General features: G+C 56.0%; 1 protein-coding gene across 1 annotated transcript in view; it reads right to left on the reverse strand.

The window, feature by feature from the left end:
- Nucleotides 1-9,272, reverse strand: part of HOMER2 (homer scaffold protein 2) — a 77,745-nt gene extending 68,473 nt beyond the window's left edge. The window contains exon 1 of the mRNA XM_032836893.1: nt 9,073-9,272. Coding sequence (XP_032692784.1) covers nt 9,073-9,077 — 5 coding nt within the window. The 5' untranslated portion in view covers nt 9,078-9,272. The remainder of the gene's footprint in view (nt 1-9,072) is intronic.
- Nucleotides 9,273-9,556: the final 284 nt, after the last annotated feature.

A 9,556-nucleotide genomic window follows, 5' to 3' on the forward strand; every position in this document is an offset into this window, starting at 1 on the left:
CCGCCTCCCACTCGGTCCTCTCCCGCTCCCCGAGCTCACTGCCTGCCACTGCCTCCTCCCAGGACCGCCTGCTCCCCTCTGTCCTGCCTCACCTCTGGCAGGCTCCCTGCCACTCCCAGGACTAAGTCCCAGCACTCCCAGGACTAAGTCCCAGCACCGTGGCACAGAGGCCTATACCTTCCCAACCTTCTGCACTCCCGATCTGACTGTGCACCTCTCGCTCTCCCTGGCCTCCACTGCTCCCGGCTAAGGCACATCAAAATGTGCCCCTTTCCTCAGCTCCTCATGATGACCCCATGACGTCAGTACTACTACTGCTTCCAGTTCACAGATGAAGACATGGAGGTTCAAAGGAGGTCAGCGTCTCCCTCCCAGTCATGCAGCAGGTGAGCGGGAAGCCAGGACGGAGTCCGGGATCTCAAGCTCCGTGCTCCACCGTTTCCCGTGGGCCCGGGCAGAGCTCTGTGTCTCAGTATCTCGCACCCACCCCGCCCAAACTCCTCCTCATCTGCCTGGGAAACTCCTATGCATCCTTCAAGACCCAGTTTGAAGGTCACCTCCTTCAAGAAGCCTTCTCACACCTCTTCCGGAAGAAAGCGCTTCAGTCTCGCTCCTATTACAGCAACGAGGCCAGGCCCCTCCTGCCCTGCTCACCACCGTCCTCCCGCAGAAGGGCGGGGAGCCGGTTCTACCACCTCTGTCTCCCTGCTGCCTGGCCCAGAGGCGGCGCTCAACGGCCGGGTGGTGGTCACTGGGCAGAGGCTCCAGAAAGCTACAGGAGCTGATGAAGAGATGAGGGGTGATGAGAAAGGAGTTGGGACCCCTGGGAGCGAGTGAGGGCCACGAAATGCAGGGCCCTGAACAACACTGGTTCATAGTCTACACGGCCCCTGGCCCCGTATTCCCCGGGGCCAATCCATGAGGTAAAGTCCGTCCGGTGACCACCATCCAGGGAATGTACGACTAAGCAAGCCAAGGGTTCTCCAACCAGCAACGCAAATCCTTAGTCTGAGGCCCAGAATGGGGAGAAACCCCTCAGTTTCTCCTCCCCACGAAAGCAACTGGCCGGCAGACTGGCTTTCTGGCTGGCGTACGTGGGTGGGCTCTCCTGAGCTTCCCCGTCCCCCCTCCAGTGACCGTCCTGCTCCCACGCCCCCGAGCGCTCTCATGCGGTGAGCAAGGCTTCCAAGGGCAGACGTCATATTGTCCGGCCCAGTGACAGGGAGCCACCTCTGGCAGTGCTCGGGGCTCAGAGCAGCCACAGTGGGGGGTGGGGGGGGCTGTGTGCACGAGAGGATCCAAGATGAGGGATGGTGCAACCCTGACCACATATTCCAGAAGGCTCCTCAGGGCTCACCCGCCAAACCCCACCCAGCGCAGGAATGACGGCCAGGCTGATAAAGCTGGCCACCAGGTGCTGGGGACTTAGGGGCCAGGCACCGTGCTCAACACCTCACACCCTCCCCCCTACCCCCGCTCAGTCACCTCGCTGTGCAGGTACAGAGGACAGAGACCTCTGAGAGAGAGTGACCCGTTCAAGCACACAGCCTGGGGCACTGGGTTTGCACTTTACTTCACCGTCCTCCTGGTCCCCCTGACAGGTGGCCCTGTGTGACCCAAGGGGAGCCACTGGGTGAGAGTTCTGCCCTCCGTCACTGGGAGGCGGCAGGGAGCTGTCCCTTGAAGCCTACCCCCAGGGAGCTCCTCCTCCAGCTCTCTGGAGCCTTCCAGAACAGGCTCCATTCCTCCTCCCCATGAGGACCTCCCAGGCCCTCCTCCCCCAGGGCAACAGGAGGCAAAGCAGGTCTCCTCCCCTCCCTCTGTGAATCCCAATTAAAGATCCCAGAAGGAATCCACTGGCCAGACAGCAGCGTCTGTGCTCTTCCCCACTAATTGGGTCCCCGCGGATACCCCCGACCCAATAACCCACAGACAGGAGTACCCCCCAGAGCCAGGGGACAAACAGCCTCAGCCGCCCTGACTTAGGACCTACCCAGGGCGAGGCCTGCCAGAGCCCCTCCCTCAGTGGGGACCGGGCTCCGAGTGGGCGGGAGACACCTGCGCCCCGCGGCTCGGTCTGCACACCTCTCGGCTGACCGCCCGGGCTGGGGGTGATGCCACCGTCCCCGGCCCCCAGAGCAATAACCACGGGACTATCAGCTGGGCTTGTGAATAAAAATGCTTCTTCCCCCACCCTTTAATCTCTCTAGTCGTTGACAAATGTCTAAATGTGTTCCCCACGAGCATATTTTTATTCTAACAAGCTAATTTGAAATATAATTTAAATAAATTCCCCCCGAATGATACCATATGACGAACGGTGCCCCGCAGCAGAACGGCTGGAAACTTCGGGTGGTTTAGCGAGGGCTCCCAACCTGCCACATCCCACACAGGTGCGCCCCACTCAGAAACAAGCCCCGCGATGCCGGGGCCCACCTCCGAACCCCGAAACACCGCACCCCAACAAGAAATGCAGACACGGGGCGGGGGGCGGGGAGGGGCGCGTCTCACTCAAGATCTAGAAGGTGAGGACTTGGCACATGAGAGTTCTAATCTTCTGAAAAATGCTTTTTCTCTATTGTAAATCTGTTTTGGGACTGCTGTTTACCTTTTTTTTTTTTTTTTCTTAACACTGTTAAATCATCAAAGCCTAACTGACATACAGTATCATAGGGGTCTCCTGCTCACTGCTTTTTTAAGAAAGGTGGAGTAAAGATTTTCTTTTCAAGTGCTTCCCATCCCCGTTCCTTTGACCGAAGGGAAGTCTTTTTCCAAAGGTTTTAAGTGCCTGTGCTGGCTGAGGTGACAGGTTACAGGATTTATCCAGGTTTTATGTGTGTTTTAATTGCCTTACAACGAAAGCAGGGACTATAATGCCCTTTCCGTATGTATGTCCCTGTCAACCCTCTTGCCAAGGGAATTCTCCGAAGGACGGGTGGTGGTGCCCCCCAGGCAAAGGGCTTTGAAGCCAAAGAGGCCCTCAGGCGTGGGTACGGGTGCTTTCTGCTCGCAGAGAACCTTCTAGTCCAGGTTTGAAAGGAGAATCACTCTGCCCTGATATTTCCAAACAAGCAGAAAGAATTTGAGCAGCTGGGTCCTAGTCCACCAACCACCCTTAGCAACAACGATGAATCCTTGATGTTCTTACCAAGATTCACTAAGGAGCAGTGACTCATCCAAAATTGCACAGTCGTCGCAAATTACCCAATCTTAATTGTGATGCTGGTTTCTCTACCATTTCTTTCCCTTGGTAATTCATTTAGAGCAACCGATTGCTTTAAGGAATTGTCAAAATGTCTCCCCCACCCTAAAAAAACCCTGCCTGTTTTAGAGGGCATTCAAACAAATTTACAAAGATGCATAAAATGTAGCAACATGACAACTTAGAAGTAGGTGTGGATTTAAAGGCTGCTGTATTATTTATAGTTCCTGGCATGAAAAGATGTCCACTCAAGGTATTTTAAGTTGCAAAACTTATGTTACAAAACAGATGTAGGATATGATTCCATTTTGTTAAAAATACACTTGTTCCAGGTAGACCTACATCTAGACACAGAGACGCAGATACACAGGAACAAGTCTGCAGAGGCAGACATCTGACTACTGGCGGGGGTCAAGCCTGAGATGTGGGATGACAGGTAATTTTCACTTCCTTCTTTATGCTGTCATGTTTTAGTATGAGCATGTAGCATTTTTATAATTAGAAAAAAAGCAAAGCTATTTTCATTTTGTTAAAAAAAAGAAGAAGAGGAAGAAGAAGTCGTAGATGAGCCAGGAGGAAGGCAAACAAGGGTAGAGCCGTACAATGGAGCAAGGAATAGAGGTAAAGGACGAGATCTGGTAAACTTGCTGTGAGTGACCGCGCATTTAACTCTAAGTTCCCCAGGAGCCACTACAGAAAAGAAAACCAACGATTTACAGAAATCACAATGTGCACTTGACAGAAACAAACCCCCGCTGGGCCCTGAGTCCTCCTTCAAGGGACGGTGTGGGAGCAGCCAATATGCCCTTGACTCCATCGTCAAGCTCTCAAGGGTAAGGGGTTTGGGGGCTGTTTTCAACAGGAATGATGGCATCTCCCCAGAGCAAAAGTCAACCCAGTGAGTAGTCACTAATTCCCATTCATTCATTCCTTCCTTCCTTCATTCATGCCATACGTATCCATTTGGCGTCTACCCCATTCCAAACACTGCGGTTTTTTCCCAGCTCCGGCACAGAGGGGGCCACTAAGGGCTGCCCACGTCATGAGGGCGGTCCTAGGTGCTAACAGCCCCCCGGCGCCCCCTCCAGCAAGCCGGCGCATCTGTCCTAAGTGCCCAGATAGGCTGGCATTGCCTCCAACACCCTTTGCAGGACAACATTTTGTTTCAACTCACACATAGAGCTGCTACCTCTCTCTGTGGCCTATCTCCGAGGCTAAAATACAAACTCCATAAGGACAGGAATGACCTAGCAGGTCTGCTCGTCCTGCACCCTCCAAATGCCTTCCATATAGACAGACTGAATGAGCCTTAGTGGGTGAAGTTTTGGAAGCCCAAGGCAGGACCAAGAAAGACAAGTTCCCTCAGGGTATCGGAGAGACGATATCTGTTCTAGTCAACACGAACCCCAGAGCAAAGCCTGTACTTTGCAGGAGGAATGGAAAGTCAGAGGGGAAGGAAGGAACAGCAACAGAAGGCTAACCAGGATAGATTACCAAAAGGAGGCCCAAGGTGTCCGATGACCACGGCTGCGCCCGCCGCACATCACAACGTAACCTTGGCTGGACAAAATAAATGAGTGTGTAAACGGAAGCCAAACAGAACTACAGTAGATCCTGCTTGTAAACACCAGCAGAATCAGCTGAAAGTCACAACAGCAGGCAAGCCGGCTTCTCCATTACCTTTGCAGGCGGGTAAAAAGATAATTTACAGCCCCAGTACTCGGGTGACAGCTGACAGCCCGAGAATTAACCCAAGTCATAATAAAAGCTAAATGGCTTGCTTTAGCATTAAAAGAAAATTGCACCCAAATGTGATTTCTTTCTCTCCTGGCCCTTGCAACCCTCAATTAAGCAAGCTATATAAAAGGTAATCCAGAAATTATCACACCTTCCAGGCCAGCATCCAAGCAAGGCCACCCGCCACAGTCAAGCATTAACTCAGTCAAGAAATCCTGGGGGCCTCCTAGGTGCCGGTCACCGCGCTAGGTTTTGAGAGACACTGGGGACAAAGCGAAGACTCGATCCTTGTGGGATACTATTGGGGAAGACAGGTTATAAACACTTAAACAAAGCCCAAGTGATCGCAGGTGTGCAGTGGCGAGCTCGTGCAGACAAAAAGGTGTGGCCACGTTAGCAAGCAACGGCCGTGCGCAGGAGAGACTCTGCAGGTGACCCTGATGTTGGAATTGGAAGCGTGAGAAGGAGGAGGGTATCTGCAGAGAGGAGAGCAAGTTCAAAGATCCCCAGGCAGAGCAAGGACAGAAATGAGGCTCACATTAGCAGAAGGCAGTGAGGGACGGCCAGAGGGACCAGGAAGCTGGGGATGAGGCACAGGACAGCCCCTCGTGGCTGAAGGTATTCAAGGAGGAGGGTTATGTGATCTGATCGGCAGTTTTAAAAGCCAGTCCATTCGGGGTCCCGTGTGGAGAATGGACTGGAGATACCCAGGGGGGAAGCTGGGGGACCTGTTAGGATGTTGGTCCAGGAAGGAGGCAACGGTGGCCAGGACCAGAGTGGGAGCTACGATCATGAGGACAGGGGGACACCAGATAACATCCTGGTGTTTGAACCATGGGACTCACAGATAGTGAAGATGTGGAGGGTGAGGGAGAGGAGAAGCAAGGACTACTCTTAGCAAGTGGGTGCATGGTGGGGCCCCTGACGGAGACGGAGAAGATGAAGGGAACGAGAGAGCTGGACGGGGTATCAAGAGCTCCATTCATGGACAAGAGCTAGAAGCGCCCAGAAGGGCTGTGTTGGAAAAAAAAAAAAAAAAAAACATGGGAGTCACCAGCAGGGGTGGGGTGGATAACACTGTCGGAAGAGAGAGTCAAGGGCACAAAGGATGCTGGTCCAGTCCCTAAGCAGCCCCATCATTCAGAGGTCAGAGAAGCCACAGCAGGGAGACTGAAGAGGAACCATTAGAAAGGTGAGCAGAAAACCAGGGGAGTAGGGAGGCCAGAAGCTGGAGGGTGGTGGGAGGATGGGGGGTGGGGGAATTCTTCCAGGAAGGAGGGAGTGGCCACTGGTGAGGAAGAGGGCCAAGGGGCCAACACAAGGACAGAGATCTGGCAGGTCCCCAGGGATCCCGCCGCTGGGTGCGACTGCAGAGTGTGAAGGGTAACGCATGGTAGAAGAAAGCTGATGGAGAGACTGGGACGTATCTTCTGAGATGTTTTCAGGTGAAGGAGAACAAAGAAGCAAGAGAGAGAAGACAGAAGCTACAGCTAGGCTCTCCAAGATGGCCGCCACTACCCGCATGCGGCTATTTCAACTTCAATTAAGAATTCAGGTCCTCGGTCACGCTAGACACATTTCGAGTGCCCAACAATCACATGTGGCCGGTGGCAGCTGTATCAGGCCCTGCAGACAGAGCACATTCCCATTGGTGTGGAAAGGTCTACTGGACAGCACTGAACCAAAGCTCGTGGGTATACGGATGAGACAGACCCTGGAGGGAGGAAGGGAGGTGGCCTGACAAGGCAGAGAGGGGACGGGATGGACGGTCCCGGGTGGGGGACAACAGGAGGGCCTGGCCAGCTGCTGAGACAGGGAGCAAGAAAGCCACCAGGGGCAGCCACCCGCGGCAGGGGGCAGGAACATGAGGCTTTCCTCGGTCTGTGGCTCTTGTTTTGTCAGTGAAGGTGTGTGAGGGGAGAGGAGACCGGTCTCAGGAGAGAAGGTAGGAAACAGCGGCCTCGGGGAGAAAAAGCGCAAACTTACTGGGGAAATCACAGGCTCAATGCAAAACACTTCACAGAAGAGAAGCGGAAACAGTTCATGTCTGACAGAGGAAAAGCATCTTAAGTGGGGAAGAAGTAAACTCAGAATTTTTTTTTTCCTTAATTCTTGGCCACGTCTGCACAGTCAAGCCGTAACAGGGCCAGATAACCACAGTGAGATTCTCCACTGGCTGCCCTTTTGTTCTTTCCCCCGTCCCACTCAACTCTCAGAAAGCATGACATTGGTTCTATTTCCAGTGAAAATGGCTCCCTCCACCCTCCTCTGTCTGAACTGCTTATCCAGCCTTAGCGCCAACCCCATTTTCAGCCGTGCTTTGTATCACATAAATTACAGAAGAAGGGATATATGGAAACTGGCAGAAGTAAGCAGGAGTCACGAACCAGCCCTCACCTCTGCGACGTGAGGGACAGACTAAGTGATGAAAAAAGTACAGGAAAGCCACCTCCCACTTAAACCCGATCCCCAAGCCAGTCCTCCCGGATGCTCCAAAAACAAGTTGCCTTCTGCTGTTTTCTTCAAGCTTCTGTGAGTAAACATTTTCATTTCCACAGAACTATTTGATCTCAACCAGAGTTTCAATATTTTTGATCACACAAGCGTGCTGAGTTGGTTCTGTGGCTGTCTGTGGGGAGGGACACGGACTTAAAATTACCAGATCCCTTTCATCTTCCATCTTGAGACCTACATTTGCCAACTCCTTCTTCCCCCCGTACATATTTTTTTTAAAGTATGAAATCTGAGAACCTCAAAGTTTTCCACTGCACAAAGAGCAGCTCTTTCATAGTCTACCAAGAGGTCACTGAAAATGTTACAGAAAACCTGCTTCCCCACCAGTATGCCTCTGGTATTCTCACCCACAGTTTCTCTACGTGTGACATCTCCTGGACTGGCACCTATGTCTTAAGCAAATCTCTCGGTCCCTTTCTCTCCCCACTGTCCTGTTCATGGGGGTCTGGAGCCCTCACACTGCCTTTCATCAAAATTCCTCTCCGCCTGCCTCTGGTTCCTTCTGACACCCTGCCGACCCCACAAATAAGGTTCACTGGGTAAGTGGACTCCAGAAACTTCCCTGGAGTGAGGTGCCACAGAGCCACTGACCGGTGGGAGCCAGGCCACCAGGACAGTGGCGCCTCTTTCCACTCCTCCCCAACCCCATACAGAAAAGCACGCTCTCTAAACCCACCCAGCAAAAGTGATAAGGGCCGTCTGAAGGGCGCTAAGCACAGCAGCAGGGGACACAGAGATTCAGGAACTCGCCACACGCCCACCATCCCCGTGGCCGCTGTCAGGCTGCGGCTTCCCCTCTGCAGATGCACGAAATGTCCTTCTACAAACACTCATCAGCTGTCCAACCTGGGGACAGTCACCGAACCACTTAAGGCATCAGTTTCCTCATCTGTAAAATGGGCAGAACAGCTGTGCCCGGAACAAGGCGGGCGCACCTCGCCGCTGCTCTCCGGGGAGCAGGTGTAAGGAGTCAGTGGTGTCAGCACAGCGGCTCCCTGACTCAGGGCGCCTGCTGCTCGCGGAGACGCCAAGGGAGAAATCAGTCCCGCCTTTTGAATTACTTTACGTACGCACAAGCATTAGTCACTCGGACAGAGTATTTCAACTTCTCCCCTGAGCACCTTACTCCGCTGTGTCGAGGGCCGGAGCCTCCCTCCGGCTCCTTCCAGACTTCCTCACCCTCATCCGTCTCCAAGCAAAGTCCACTATTCCTACGCTCGGGGAGGGGGGTCGGGATGATTTCGCCCGTTCCCTCCGCAGGAAAACTTCCATTTCCATCCCGCTGGTAACAAACCCCGTCCTGGAGGACGACTAACTGCTGCTCGCACTCCCCAACACAGGCCCGGGAGTTGGTCGCGCCCGGGGCCGGCTCGGAGGCGGAGGGCCACGCGCGCGGGGCCGAAAGTCCGCGCCCAGGCCGGGCTGCCCCGGCGGGGAGGCGGGGGGAGGCCGGCGCGTCGGGGCGGAGGGCGCGGGGTCGGCGGCCCCCCGGCTGGCAGGAGCCGGCCCCCGGCCTCCGGTGCGGGGAGAAGGCGCGCGCGGGCAGGGGGCGCCGCCCCCCCGGGGGCTCCGAGCCCGGCACGCGTGGCGGCCCCTCCCGCGGGCGCCGGCTCACTCACCCCATCTCCGGCGCTGCTCCGGCGGCCGCTCCGACGGGCCCTCTGGCGCTCGCTCCCCGCGCGCTCCGCAGTCGCTCCCCGCGCGGCACATGCGGCGGCCCGTGCGCGCCCGGCTCAGCCCCGGCGCCGCTCCATTCCGCGGGGCTGCGCGGCTGCCGTGGAGCTGCCGCCGCCGCCAGGCGCGGGCGGGAGGGGGCTGGGCCGGCGGGGGTGGGCGGGGGCTGGGCGGGGGGGGGGGGGGGGCTGGGCGGCCGCGCTCGGGCCCCGCCCCGCCCCGCCCCGCTCCCCACGCCGGCTCCTTACGTAACCTCGGGGCCGGGGCCGCGGCGCCCGGCCAGGGGCGGGGGGCGCGGCTGCGCGGGGACCGTTTCCCCGCGCGGCTGCGCGCTCCCCGCCAGCCTTGCGCGCAGCCCCCTTCTCCCGCGGGCAGCGTGGGCGCACCCCCGTCCCTGTCCCGCCCCGGGGGGGCTTGGCGTTGTACCTC

This window comes from Lontra canadensis, unplaced genomic scaffold, assembly GCF_010015895.1.
Source record: "Lontra canadensis isolate GAN:19392208 unplaced genomic scaffold, GSC_riverotter_1.0 scaffold94, whole genome shotgun sequence".
NCBI lineage: Eukaryota > Metazoa > Chordata > Mammalia > Carnivora > Mustelidae > Lontra > Lontra canadensis.